The following is a 15854-nucleotide window of genomic DNA, read 5'->3' on the forward strand; positions in this document are numbered from 1 at the left end:
TTTATTTTAACAATGACAATCTTGTAAATATTTACACCAAATGATCATTTTAATAAACTGCTACAAATTACTGCACTCTTCATTTTATATAAACCGCGTTGTAGATATGCTTCTATAGACAATATTTGTTTTTCATCTGACGCATAGTGTGTTCTCCTTAGTGGAAATGATTCTGCCTAAAGAATAAATTGCATTAGTTATGTTGTGTCGGATTATGTTGTTCTCGAATCAATGTTTAATGGAAGAATTACTATGCATCATTACCTGATTTGACTGGAGAGCGTTTGTCGCAATGTGCACCTTAACTATCTTGAGCGATTCATTAACAATTAACTCCTAATTTATAGAAATTATATTAATAAAAGGCTGTTTACAAGTTTTCGGTATATTTTTCCTGAAATCCCACAAGTGATTAACTCTTATCCAGGATTTTCGTCAGAATTATACGGGCAATTGGATAGTAAACAATAACTTTAACAATTGAATAATAAAAGAATTTTGGGCTGTTTCCGACAGGTGGATACTAAACTAATATACTTTCAATTTTCGAGCTTAATTTTAATCAAAATCGGTTTTACGTCGAGAATAATTTTTTTCACAGTGCGCCAAAGAACGAGATAATGCAAATTAAAGACACGTATTTAGTTTGCAATTTCCTTACTGAAAGTGCTATTATAAATAATGGGTATATCAGCCGAGAATATAATTTCGTTTAGTTATGTATATATTTCCATTCCTCACGGTACGTTTACCAACAGAAGTAAATATCGTGTGTCTCTTACTGATCATCCCTTCATTTCATTTATTTGGGGCCGATGATTACTAGGATTGTGATCTATGACTTCTGAATTATTTCTCCCAAAATGTTCATAGTTTATACAAATGGAATCGCTGACCATTTAATAATTATGAAGTGTTTGATTAATTACATAAATTATTTTTCTATATTAGTTGTAATGTTAGTATCCTGAAAAGACTGAGATTAAGTCACTCTAAGATAAGATATCACAGGTGGTTGCTGACATACGTAATTACTAAGGTATAGCATACAAAACCAATATACTTGTATTCATGGCCTTAGTAACATTAAGAGAATACTATGTATGTTCTCAAGTGCGTAACTAAGATTCTTAATTATGCTTATATAAAATCAATAATACAAGTACTGTTCCAAAAAAATATTTTTATTTATCGACATAAAATTCCCATTGAATCTCTAAAGCGAGTTGCTTACTAGTATTCTAAACGTGTTGCTGAATATGGTAATTTTTAATGACTTAAAAAATAATAAATTTCCGTATTGTAATAAGCTTTAAATTTATCATTTCTTATCAATTTAACTAACTACAAGTCGATACTTTTCAAGTCTCTTTCATTTTTTTAGTTTTTGGAGCTCATTTGAGTTGAACAGGAAATAACAAAAAAATAACTCATCAAAATACCTATATTTTAAATTTTGTATTTTATATTAAACATAAGTCGGTTCGACGCCCATATCTGTTTAGTTACAGAATATCAGTCAGGTACTTTTTAAACAAAGTATGTCATACTAAATTTATTACATCTATATCTTGGGTACTTATTAATTTATAATATTTTGACAATTTAATAGGAAATTATAAAACAAATCTATTTATACATACAAATTGAAATGATTTTTGTCTCATTTATATGAGATGTTCAAGAAACAAACTTTTCTGACATACTTTGTAAAAGATAAACCGCTTTACTGATTGAAATGTTATTTAACAAATCCTAAAAGGGAACTTTCGACATTCTCTAGTATTACAGATATATATATATATATATATATATATATATATAGCAACTATCAGAAGGGGTTCTGTGGAGATTTTTAGAAATTTCACTGATTGAAATCATGAGTCAATTGGAGCTAGATGACTATAAAAATCTGGAAGCACTGGGGCTCCTCAATAGTGCGCATCCACGATTCCGCACGTCGCGACATTCGAACCCAGGACCTATCAGTCTAGCGCCAGGCGCTCAAGCAACTAGACCACTGAGCCGGCATCCACCGATGTTAATGTCTAACACCAACCAATCCACGAAGTCGCACCACCGTACACTATTGTCTTCAGCGAGTTGATATCTCATGGGTTTGCGTCTCGCGGGGTGTTGGATCGTGTATTCGCACTGCTGAGTAGTCGCATACCAGGACGAAACGGCCGTCCAGTGCTTCCAGTTTTTCCATGGTGGTCTAACTTCAATTGACCCATGATTTCAATCAGTGATATATAGCAATTGTATTACATATTTCAAATGCTAGAATAGGAAGGGAATGAATTACATAATTAAAATTATTAACACAGTAATTATCCATAGAAATGTTTCATTATTCATAAAGTACCTTGGTCCTAACTAACCTGGAAAACTATTCATAAAAACAAATGTGATATTTTCGATCAAACATAATTTATATTAATTAACCAATGAAAAACTATTTGTCTAAAATTTAATTTTTGATTGAATTCTCATTGGTTAACATGATGAGTAAATTCAATAGTATTAGTGATTGAAAATGAATGTAGAAATGCTTTTTTTCAGAAAAATTTCAGATCTAAATTGATAATTAAGAAAGAAAATTATGTTGAATAATCTATTGTTTAACTATTAATGATCTTTCTCTTAAAAAACAAACATCCATTAAGTGGTAATGATTTGAAGTCAATTTCATATGAACATCCTATGTAATTTCAACAACACAATTGTCATCGTGTGAACTATAACTCTTGGAAATTTCGAATGTATACAAATCTGTATACTAGATCTGTATTAAGTAAAACTTTATTAATCTTAATATGGTTGCATGAACAAGATCAAATTGTATTTGGTTTTAATGGATATATAAATTATGATTTATTTGGAATTAAAAATGATGAAATTATCAAATCATCTATGATATGTGTAAATCAAAATGTTTATAATTGTAAAAGAAATTCTAATTTAAGATTTAATGATTCTGTATTATTTCAAAATAATAAATCGAATCATAATTGTGACTTATTTAGTGTGGATATAAATCAGGATTTATTGAATGGAGTAAAAGAATGTATCAGTGAGTATTTAGAAATTAATAACTTTTATGTCTAGAAATAAAATCATATTTTATGTGTTATATTGGCTTTCGTTTAATGGATGACAGGATTATTTAGACAGTCAAAATTCAATTTTTGTTGAAGGTGTTACATCTAGAATTTGGTGGTTAGCTTAAAAAAAAATACTGTAAGCACTGTAGCGAGATTTAGAATGGGGCTATTTTACTTAATATAACATATTGCAGATAACCTAATGTTATATATATATATATATATCATAGCGATTCACTAAAGTTTATTTATGTTTAACACTAAAGGTTTTGATAAATGATGATAGTTTAACGATAAAAATGATTAATATGTACTAAAATGCTATTCACGTAAGGAATAACCAGAGGTTATCATTATTTAATTGTAATATAACTAAACAATACTCAAAAACCGTCTTAGTTACAATTTAAAAGAGCTCTAGAAGGTATAGAATTATTTATTTAGAAAAAAAATGTGATTTCAATTCAAAGAGAAAATAGACAGAATTAATTTTCACAGAAATATTTGTAACTAACATATTTCATTAGTTTTATCAATAGAATTTAGTAATGAAGAAGATCAGTTTGTTTAGTTTGAAGAGTAATTTTTTTTGCTAAGTTTATTTTATTTCATAGTTGATTTTCCATGAATTTAATTGTAGTTGCCATAATGCTAATGCATAGAAAAATATTGTAATTTTCGAAAGATTTATAGTTGTTTAGTGGTTATTACATAAATTTTAAAGATCATTTTGAAAACAGAGCTTTTCAAGAAGTGTTACTTGACTTGGATAAATAGTGAAATAATTATCTATAAGCTAATATTGTTCTTTGTATCTTGATATTTCCACAAATTACTGCTGAGATTTTATTCACGAATAAGTCAAAACGTTTAGTAAGATAGATATAACTACCCTCAGTCATAAACAGAAAGAACTGGAAAATACAGACGCACTGATGATTATGGCATTTAAGTAACTTAGTGGATTGTATGATAGTGATTGGAAGGAAATATATTGAATCTGAATTGTCATATAAACATTACAACTTATTCGCAGATTAATCAACGTGAGTATTCTCGAATGAAACGATACGTGTATCTTGGATATTATTTTTAGTCACAATCCAATACATTAAATATAGTCATATTTATGCTACATGTATAGATCATTGTGACTCGTACTAGTCAGTGTTATGATCTGTCTGACTTCTCAAATATTATATATCTAAACTTTAATTTCCAAACGTTTCATTTTTAGTCACCATAAAATAAAATTTATAGTCGATACAATTTTATATTGCAAGATGATACCTACTTTTCTATTAGTTTGATTGGTGTGTAAGCGGTTAGACATTTGTTTGTATCAGTGAAGAATATTGATTTCTTGTTTGAAACATAGTGTGATTGTAATCATAAATCAATATTACCTCGGTTAAAAATCTTGATAACCTATCGTATACTTTTTGAAGTTTTTCTATTTTCATTTTTAATGTTCTTTAATAATCTATTTTAGGTGAAACTTTTCTGAAATGATACTACTCACATTCATTTCTCAAAACAAAGTTTACATAGTATTATTTTATTAGAAAGATCTCATCATCAGAAATATCAGATACATTTTGCACTAGTTTTGTCAGTTAAATTACAATACAGAGAAAAGAAAAAAGAAATTCATCTTTTGTTTTAAGTTACAAAGGAATTTTAGTCATTAGTTTATACAAATATAAAAATATAATTAAATTAAAGGATATTTTTCTTTCATTTTTATGGGAATAGAATATTTCATGTTAGCATGCTTCATTAATTAGCTATATATTCACATGACCTTTGAATAGTTTGCCTATTTTTGAGTATTCAGAAAAGATATATACATATATATCTGCAAAACGGTATATTAAAAATTTACCCTTAGGTGAAATGAATAATATTATAGGGAACAAAGTATTGATGAAACGTCTGTTATATTTTTTTTTGTTATTGAAATAATAAAAAAACGAAAATCAAAAATCTACCGAAAATAGTCTATAGCTTAAAAAGTATTAAACAAGACTGAAATATTTCATTTAGGGGATTTGATTTCATTGTGGTAATTTTGTATAGGAATTAAAGACAATGCAAATATGTTCCAGGTGTAATGTTGATCATAACTAAATGATCCAGTAACTTTTAATCTTTTCAACAATGTTGTGCCAAAATTGTTTACAACAATGTCTAGTATAACACATAGAGATAGGTGTAGCTATATTTTTTTTGTATTTTGTAGTAAATATTAGAGAAAATATGAATTACTTTGCATAGATTATAACTATTTAGGTAATAAGTATTTGTATTTGAAGTAATAGGCGCCTTATTATCCAGGGTGATTAGGTTTCAGATTGTGTTCACATTATTATTATTATCATTATTATTATTATTATTATTATTATTATTATTATTATCCTTGTCTCCTCTTACCCCGTTCCCATTACAGTTGACCTTTTATTTTTATACATAAATGTTCTTAACAAGTACATTATGTGTGATCAGATTGTTCGAAATATATTGCGCTATTATATCACATAGTTCTGATAATCTTTTCATTATTATCACTGTGTGGTAAACCATTGAATATTCAACATCACGTTTATGCAAAACTATTAGTCAAAGAAAGGAGATCTGTGCAAGTGTGAGAAATACAAAGACATTACACTACTGTCAGTACCAGAAAACGTTTGCAACAGAATGTTACTGAATCGGATGAAAGGCACAGTAGACGCCAAACTTCGAGATCGACAGGCTGGATTCCGTAAGGATCGATCGTGTACAGATCAAATCGTGACAATACGAATTATCACTGAACAATTAACTGAATGGAACTCAATACTATACATCAAATTCATTGACTATGACTGCGCATTTGACAGTGTAGATAGGAGAACTGCATGGAATCTTCTTCACCATCATGTAATTCCTGAGAAGATCATCCACATCATTCAAAATTCATACGACAGCCTTCAGTACAAAGTGGTGCATGGAGGACAGCTGACAGATGCATTTCTAGTGAGGACCGGAGTCAGGCAAGGCTGCCTAGTCTCTTCCTTCCTCCTTCCTTTGATGGTTGACTGGATTATAAAGACCTCAACATATGAAGGAAATCACGGAATAAAATGGATAACTCGGAATCAATTAGACGATTTGGACTTCGCAGATGACCTGACCCTTCTATTCCATACACACGAACAAATGCAAATGAAGATAATCAGTTTAGCAGCAACCTCTGTATCAGTGGGCCTCAATATACACGGAGGAAAAAGCAAGATCCTCAAATACAACACGGAGAACACCAACTCAATCACACTTAATGGAGATGCCCTGGAGTGTGTGGAAACGTTCACGTACCTAGGAAGCTGTAGAGGCTAGTATCCTCTATATCTGATTGCAAAAAATAGCATCCCGTTAATTGAGTATTTAATTCAGGCTGAATCTCCTGGTAGAATTATGGATTTACTCGAGTCTATTCAAAAGCCTGAACATCAGTTATAGAGATAGTTTATTGTTAAAGATTGGTAAAATCCACAAGCGTATAGGAAGCAAGCATACAGGGAGAACAGGAGTGTGTGTGAGTGTTAAAAATTCATATATATATATATATTTCTGAGTGTAAATCAAGTATGGATAAATTAATGATTGTCTGTGTATTACAACCAGTGGGAGAATAAATTAAAAATTGATGTGCAGAAATGTGCTCAATCATACTCACACAGAAATTTACATAGTGAATTAAGTGTCTGAATTACAGTGATCAGATAAATAATATAGTAGTTGAATGGGCTTACTATAGAGCATCATCGATGAACTTGGAGGATCTGATGCAGACGTAAAGGCGAGTATTGGCAAAGCAAGGGCCGCATTCCTACAGTTGAGGAACATGTGGAACTCAACACAACTGTCAACTAATATCAAATTCAGAATCTTCAATTTGAACGTCAAGACAGTCCTATTGTACGGAGCTGAAAAGTGTAAAACTATTACAGCCATCATCAAGAAGATACAAGTATTTATAAATATTTGTCTACGCAAGATACTCAACATCCATTGGTCTACTATGAAAGAAGATAAACCAGCTTCCAGCTGATGAGGAAATTAGGAAAATACTTTGGATAGGATATACATAACGGCTTCTTCAACAACTACATTTATGTCATACATTAATAATATCAGTTTGAAAGTTAGATGGACATTAAATTTATTAATAAATGTTTCATTTTAGATTAATTACTGATCAAGCTGTCATTTTCAATATTCCAAGCATTAATTTATTTCAATTAACTCCAATGAATTAAATTCACTTGGTATTGTTTGGCTTGCATCTTCCCATTGAAGTTTAAGACTGCAATTGATCAGTCTATTATTGGCATATGTGTATACTGTGCGTATGCCTCAATATTACCTTAATTCACAAGCTTTTTGTAAGCGATGATGGATGGTGGCTAGCAGTGGAATCCAGAACGCGCGTTTCGTCCTATTCGGGACTCTTCAGCTGGATGTACCCGCATGTGTTGATGTTCACTCTGGGACTCGAACCCAGTACCATTCGCTTCAAACGCCATTGCGCTATCCACTTAGCTATTGAGTTCTGATAGTCACTTGCTTGTGCATTGGGGTGAATTTTAATTCACTAGATGTTGTTTTACTTGTATCTTCCCTTTGGGACTCAAATGTTTGTAGATTAAGACAATATCAAGGCAGTCCACGCAGGATGCACATATGCCAACGAGAGACTGATCAACTGCGGTCCTAAATATCAATAGGAGATACAAGCAAACAACACCAAGTGAATTTAAACTTCACCCTATTGCAAACGTAAGTGGCTGTCAGGACTCAGTAGCTGAGTGGATAACGCGATGGCATTTGAAGCGAATGGTACTGGGTTCGAGTCCCAGAGTGAACATCAACACATGCGGGTACATCCAGCTGAAGAGTCCCGAACAGGACGAAACGCGCGTTCTGGATTCCACTGCTAGTCACTATCCATCATTGCTTCAATGAATTAGTTGTGTACAGAGTATGATGATGTGGCATACACGTTACATTCGTCTATCAAATTTTTACAGTGAACTTTAACAAGACACATTGAGCATTATAAAATCTGAATTTATTTAGCAGATGTTTCAGATTACTTTGCTATTCTTTGTTACTTCAAAATAGTTTTGAATTTGCTTTATACTTAAATATTACATGTTCAAAACGATTATTATTCATTCATTAAATTGATATTTTGTTAAACAACACTTAAATAATGTTAACCTATTAAATGGAAGAACTATGAAAATAAGTTAACTATAAATTTTTATGGTTGTTTAGTACATAACTTGCTTTACTTACTTACGTTTGTTACCACTTAAGGAGGGGCATAGACCTCTCATCAATATTCTCCATCGAACTTTGTTCTAGGCAATCATTTCCAGTTGTTTACAGTTGTTATTCATCTTTTTCATATCCGCCTCTATTTCCCGCCGTAATGTGTTCTTTCGCCTACCTCTTTTCCGCTTCCCTTCAGGATTCCAAGTTACAGCTTGCCTCGTGATGTAGCTTGGTGATTTTCACAATGCATGTCCTATCCGATTCCATAATCTCTTCCTAATTTCCTCTTCAGATTGAAGCTAATTTATTCCCTCCCATAGTAGGCTGTTACTGAAGGTATTCGGCCAACGGACATAAATTATTATTATCATTCAGTTTCACCGTAAGCATCTACAGCATTCCTTATAAATCAATGACAGTACATGATAAAAATCATATATCCATTAATGCTTTTAATTCAAAACAGTGCATAAAATCATAAACCACGAAAAATTAAAACAGTTCATTAATTAAACAGTGGAGCAGAACAACATTTGTTATTCATTCACTTGGTGTTGTTTCCTTGTATCTCCCCATAGAATTGCAATCGATCAGTCTGTTATTGGTATATGTGCATCCTGTGTGGATTGTCTCAATATTTTATTAAGTCATAAGCTTTATAAGCAAAGATGCATAGTGGCTAACAATGGAATCCAAGACATGCGTTTTGTCCTATTTAGGACATGCTAGCTAGATTTACCTGCATTCCAGAGTTGATATTCACTTCAGGACTCGAATCCAGTATCGTTCGTTTAAAACGCCATCAGGTGATTCACTTAACTAGGATGAAACACACGTCCTATATCCCACTGTTAGCTACTATTCATCTTTGCTTATTTATTAATCATATTACGATAGATAGTATGCTGATTTTATAATTTCAATTTTTATTACTATCATAAATATAATTGCTAAATGAAATTTTCACTCATATTACATAGATTTTTTTGTATCTAAATTAGAAATTAAATAACCGCAACAAAAAAAATTCATTTTTGTCTTCAGTTTTATGAATTCATATGATGTTTGACAAAGTAAAACCAATTCATAATCTAAAGATCATATTTTACCTATAAAAGAAATTGTTACCACCCAATGTCATTTATGTATAAACTTTGTTGATATGGTGATTAAATTTCTATACTATTTATTTTTTTAAATAGTAACCTCAGTAATGGAGAAATATTGTAATTTTAAAATTATTTTCGAATTTAACCAATAAAGTATTTTATTCATTCCATTAAAAATCCATTTATTATTTGCTGTATTGCATTTTTGTTTATTTTACATTGTCTTAAATGTTTTATAATTCAATTATCAATTATACCGCCAAATAAAAAAAATGCAACTGCTATTAAAATTTAATGGTTATTAGCTTTTAAAGTACAAAATGTTTTAAAAATTTCATTGATAAGAATCATTATCAAGTAAGTTTCCATTGACACTTTTTCTCGTGTACATATTCCTTAGACAAAATATAATTCTTATAATCAAATGGGTTTTGTGAAGATTATAGTAATTTAATAATGGAATTCATAAGTTAATTAAAGTTAGACTACCATAGAAAACCTGGAAGCATTGTACTCTTCAGCAGTATGCGTTCATGATGATACCCCACAAGATTCGAACCCAGGACCTATCAGTGCTTTGGTTTTTTATGTTTTTGTTTATCTTCCAACAACTTACGTGATTAATGTTAATTAAATATAAAATAAGTAAACAGGTATATAAATATATATGTGTAGGATTCATTAGAACTAACTATTTTATAGCAGGATGTACGATAAAACAAATTTGATCAATCATTAGTAATAACTTTCTTCGAAAGTCACATATTAAACAATTTTTTTAAGATGCCGATGATGTTTTCTGCTCTGTAAGAGATAAAGTTCGGTCTATTAGATATTTTTGTCATTTTTTTATCATGTTGGTGCATCAATTGTTTAATTTGAAAATGTATTAGTGAAATATTTTATCAAAATAGCAGCAGTAATTCAACTTTTTTGGTCATTAGTTTTTTTGTTAATGTTTAGTTTGTGTTATATTTCTCTTCCATTTGCGAATTCTTAAACCACCCCATCACTCACATGTTCACTTACTTGATTCTCTTAAATTATGTAAACTCTTCAAATTCTATTCAATTATTACGTAACCCATCTTATCGGTTTTTTAATTCCATCAGTCCTATGTAAACCCTTCATTGCCTCTAAAATTATCACGCAATTTATCTTATCTGTCTCTGAACTTCACTCAACTACAACATCACCCATCCTTAATGTTTCCTTGATTCTAGCAGCAAATAATCTGACGGAGTTTCGTTCTCTGAGTAGTATGGTTTGATCGTGGAGCTTTCATCGTTCTTCTGAACGACATCATAAGCGCAAACTTCAGGTAGAAGTGAAGTGTTCGGATTTCTCCACATGTGGTTCACAGCTTGCTTTGTAGATCTCGGTGTTGATTGGTTCTTGTTGACCTTAAACCATATGTGGAGAAAACCGAACACTTCACTTCTACCTGAAGTTTGCGCTGATGATGTCGTTCAGAAGAACGATGAAAGCTCCACGATCAAACCATCCTGCTCAGAGAACGAAAATCCATCAAAATCATCCACCTGAGCTATAAATCTATACCATCTCAATCTCTGACCTGTTCTTGCACACATATAAAGTTATTATTGATAACCTTTGTCATTCCAATCCTTTACATTCAAATAGTGGTTTGATGGTAATTTGACATTTATTTTCTAATAATGATGAATTAACAAAATACATATTAACTTAAAATTATGTAAAATTATGAACTTGGCAGCCTGCTTCAACATCTAAGCTAACTGTTCCTGTCATCTAGATATTTCAACAAAATCGTTTCTGAAAAGTGTACTACCTTTCGTTGTACAAGTTAGAAAAGGCCGAATCAGAGATACTGTGGTTGCTGGCAATATGCAGCAAAAATTATATACATTATATCGATGTTGATTTACTGGACTGTTAACATTTAATTGGCTTTCACTCAATATTTATCTTCAATATCGACCAAGTAGTAAGAAACGGAAACTTGTTGAAATACTTTGTGCTGAGAATTCTTTATTGTAACAAGAATACAATATATAATAAAGCCACTTATAGTAATAATAATAAAATAATAATAATGAATAATTTTCAGAATCAAACTTTATTTTACTGATGAGTGAAAAACACAAAATTTCAAATTATCAGTATCGCAGTCCATATGAAAAAGATGAATGAATAATATCACAGATTCATGGTAATTAGAAACGTAGATCAATGTATGTCAACTCAGCGTTTTAATGGAAATGAACTCGTTACGAGACAAAGAAAATGTATGATTTTTTTCTCTAGACTAGGGCCTTGGGTATACAGTGCTAAAGAAACCCGTATTAGAAATAAATAGTTATCTAACTTTCTATTAAGATCAATGGTGATTTAGCCTGAATTAGTTCATGATCAATTTCTACTTTTAACTATTTTGTTGTAAAAATGGAACATTCCATTCTTTTTGATCTGTCTTACACTACTTATTTTCAAGTCTTATATTCATTGAACTGACTTTGATATGATGTCTGTAATCTGAACTAATAAATATTATACTCTATTATAAATTAATTAATATATTTGTGATATTCCAATGAATAGAAAAACTAGATTTTCCGATGTTTCGTGATTGAGTGTAAGCTACTTCTTCAGAGAAGAATTAACCAGGTATAAATAGTACATAGTAACCACGCAAGAATATTATGTGCGACCTGTTTTTTGGATTGATCGAAAATAGCATATTAGTTGGAATACTTGCTTCAAGAAATTAAGTCTGTATGTTCTAGTTTCAATGTTAAGTGAAAATAAACAATGACAAACAAATAGCATTTTAATACTTTGCAATGAAGATATTTGATCATTTTTCTTAAGGATACAAATTCTTCATCGTGGATTGGTTGGGGTTAGACATTAACACCATTGGATGCCGGCCAGCTCAGTGGTCCAGTAGGTTAAGCGTTCGCGCACGAAACTGAAGGTCCTGCTGAGGAGTCCCACAGTAAGAAGAAACGGCCATCCAGTGCTTCCAGGTTTTCAGTGGTGGTCTAACATCAATCGGTTCATGATCTCAATAAAAATAAATCATAAAATAATGTTTTTTCTGAAAAAAAAGTAAATCGATATAATTTTCTTTTCCATCAAACTATTTGTTTCATTGACATTCTTTAGTGTTTCTTTATTTCCTAATGATTTATAATGATTTACAAATGATTAACAAATATGTATTTAGTAAAGGGATAGTTGATTCTTTAACCTTTATATACATTGTGATCATACATATTTGCGTCTAGGATTGGTAGATAGACTTACAAATTGGCACATACTTCTTAATTTTAATGTAATTTACTTCCCAATATGTTTTTTTAACGTCAAATGAATTTGTGGTATTAAGTATTGTCAAATTACTACAGATATTAAAGGTGATTGTTATCCAGTTAATTTTTTCCAGTCAAGTTTATGAATAGTTTGGGTAACGTTAAAATAATAATGACAATTCACAAACTGCAGTCTTATATTCTTAGGATACATTAAAGAATACTTGGCCAGTTGCTTAAGCTTTGCACAAATTGTATTTGACTATTCATATAATAATATTTATATAGTTTATTTTACATAAAATTGTGGTAATAGGTAAGGAGAATTACTATAAATATTCGTATTATTATTTCTCATTTAAATGTTATTTTAAATCGGGATACAAGAAGAAAGTTTTGTTAAAATATGTTAAGTCGTCATAACCAGTTAAAAGCAGTAGCAGTGAACATTGAATTGGTGTGTGTAACGTATAAGGTTTGTGTTCCAAGAGTAAAAATCAATGAGTTCGACAATTTACTATTTCTTTTCATTCTATTCTCAGTTAGGTTCTGAGTATGGTGTAAATGTGAAACAATGTTCTGAATTAATGCAGAATTAATTTTTAGTCCTGCTCTAACACATGTATAGAGTAACAAATTTTATCTCTACTACTATCGTAGGTAATATGTCCGTCTGACAAGTGGCGGTCAAATATATATCACACAGAAGTGTGTTATGTCTTAATTCAGGGCTGTAAAACGTGAACTTTTAATATAGATGATAATTGGAGGTCACCTGTACATGATCATAGAAGCTTTTGACGGATTACTGGGACATTTTGATATCATCGCAGTACTGAGATTAGATCCCAGGTATTAGACCAAGATAACATCAGTTAATGATGTAGCGAGTCATCATCAGCTGAGGTGATTATGCTATGCATTACAAGTGGCATTTCACTGTCTAGCTTAACTTGGAATGTTTGCTGGTTTGGAAGTGAACTGAAGGTCAGCTAGAGGGACAAAAACGTGGGATCACTCTTTAATGTAAGAAACAAAGTCGTGTAGAAGGATACCGACTAGCTGGCTGGGATCTGTATATTGAAATCACTTGTTGGAAAAGTTGAGTGACATGACTCATAATTGTCCATGATAGATCGGGTACATCCACTCTTTGTCTTCTCCTAGAACTTAAATTTCAATATTATTCTAAAACTTTGATTCCACGGATCCATTATTTTTTCAAATCATAACTTCTGAGCTAACTCTTTTCTATTGCTACTACTACTACTTATTATTATTATATTTATCATACTACTAGTTATACCGTTCTGCCATCTCGCCATGCTGGCACGGTGTGGTGACTTGAACTGAATCGCATACGTGACGAATTCTTCCTTGTGTATGTCTGACTGACTACTTATACACTATTGATACAGGAAAATGCCACTTCAATAAAACTTTAACTCCACATCGAATAGAGTCTTATCTTGTTACTACCACATAATGCTGATTATAAATTCTAAGTGGTAAGTTTATCAAACAGTGATTTGTTATTTTTTGAACTCGACGAGATCAAAATATACCTATTCACTTTTATTAATTTATTAAGTCGACAGAAGTCATGAATAATAAATACTTATCGATAGTTTTGTTTAAAGAGTACTAAATATCATCTGTTGTCAATATTATTTCAATTAAAGGTTTATTAGTTAATATAGAAAGTGAAAATGAATGTTTAATAAATCAATCAATATAATGCAAAAGACATTTGTTATATACAATACTTCAATCTTTGTTGATACTTTAACACTTTTAAAGCAATTGTCTAGTGACAAATTACAACAGATCATTACTTTCTTCATATTACCTTGACATTTTCATTCTTTCTTTACCCACTTAGCATCAGAGAATTTCCATTAGAAAATTTACAGCTATCATTTACTATGTGCTAATCACTTAAAACATTATGTTAAACTTCGTTGAAAGAATTAGGTTTTTTGATATAACGATAGGCATATATGGATGGTAATAATATTGATCATGTATAAGCATTTTATCAGTTCTCGTCCTTGATTTATTATACAACCACATACGATAAGCTCATCTTAGTGATTCAAAAATGATGAGGAATGCATACAACAACAAAACTGAATGATTTTGTCATGTTTCATAATATTCTAGATCATTAACCAGCTAGGGCTGATAAATAGAAAAGGTAGGTTGTTTGCTTCCATTATACTGCAACATTCAGTAGATTCAGGACATAGGAAAATGAGTTATGCATTCAAAATCATTTATGAGATCTGTTGGTACGTTCTTGGTAAACTATTCAAATTATAGAACCCTGAGCTATCTCAAATGTTTACATTTTGATAAACATAAAAAATGCACATTAGAATCTACCACTATGAAGAATGACCATTTAGAAAAAGATTCATATGCTGATCGAAGTGTTTCACGTGTTAAAATGACGATGGCATTTTTCTGAAATAGTTGACTGGGGTCAGTTGAAGAATTATTGAAAAACCTCATTATTGATAAAGTGCCATAAAATATAACAAATTGATTGTTAAGTTCCTCTTAGAAATTGCGGTGCATCTAGGTGTAGTTCATTCTCATCAATAAATACTTTCACAATGAAATTGAAAGATAAAAACTACTTTCAGGTCGATGAATATCAATCGAGATTATAAAATATAACAATGTTATTTCATCCAAGAAGCCATTGTTTTTAGTATGTAGTGGCTGTGCTTTGTCGACCGATCACCCTCGTAACCGTTGTTTTTGTTATAGTACTGATGACTCTGTCCCGTAAATAAGTTAACAAAAAAGCTTAACCAAATTAAATGAGAACAAACTCAATTGAACGTGAGTTGCTATAAATATTATTATTATTACTATTATCACCAACATGAACTGTGGTTTTTATAGAGATGTAAAACAGACAGTGATTATTCAATGGCAATAATATTCATATTGATAATAAATTAAATCAGGATATAGTTGTTAGTCAATTAAAACTAATCAAAAATTGATAA

General features: G+C 30.7%; 1 protein-coding gene across 1 annotated transcript in view; it reads left to right on the forward strand.

The window, feature by feature from the left end:
• Positions 1 to 2583: 2583 nt before the first annotated feature.
• Positions 2584 to 15854, forward strand: part of MS3_00001987 (uncharacterized protein) — a 205025-nt gene continuing 191754 nt past the window's right edge. Inside the window, exon 1 of the mRNA XM_051209532.1 lies at positions 2584 to 3076. Coding sequence (XP_051074986.1) covers positions 2764 to 3076 — 313 coding nt within the window. The 5' untranslated portion in view covers positions 2584 to 2763. The remainder of the gene's footprint in view (positions 3077 to 15854) is intronic.

This window comes from Schistosoma haematobium, chromosome 1, assembly GCF_000699445.3.
Source record: "Schistosoma haematobium chromosome 1, whole genome shotgun sequence".
Taxonomy (NCBI): Eukaryota; Metazoa; Platyhelminthes; class Trematoda; order Strigeidida; family Schistosomatidae; genus Schistosoma; species Schistosoma haematobium.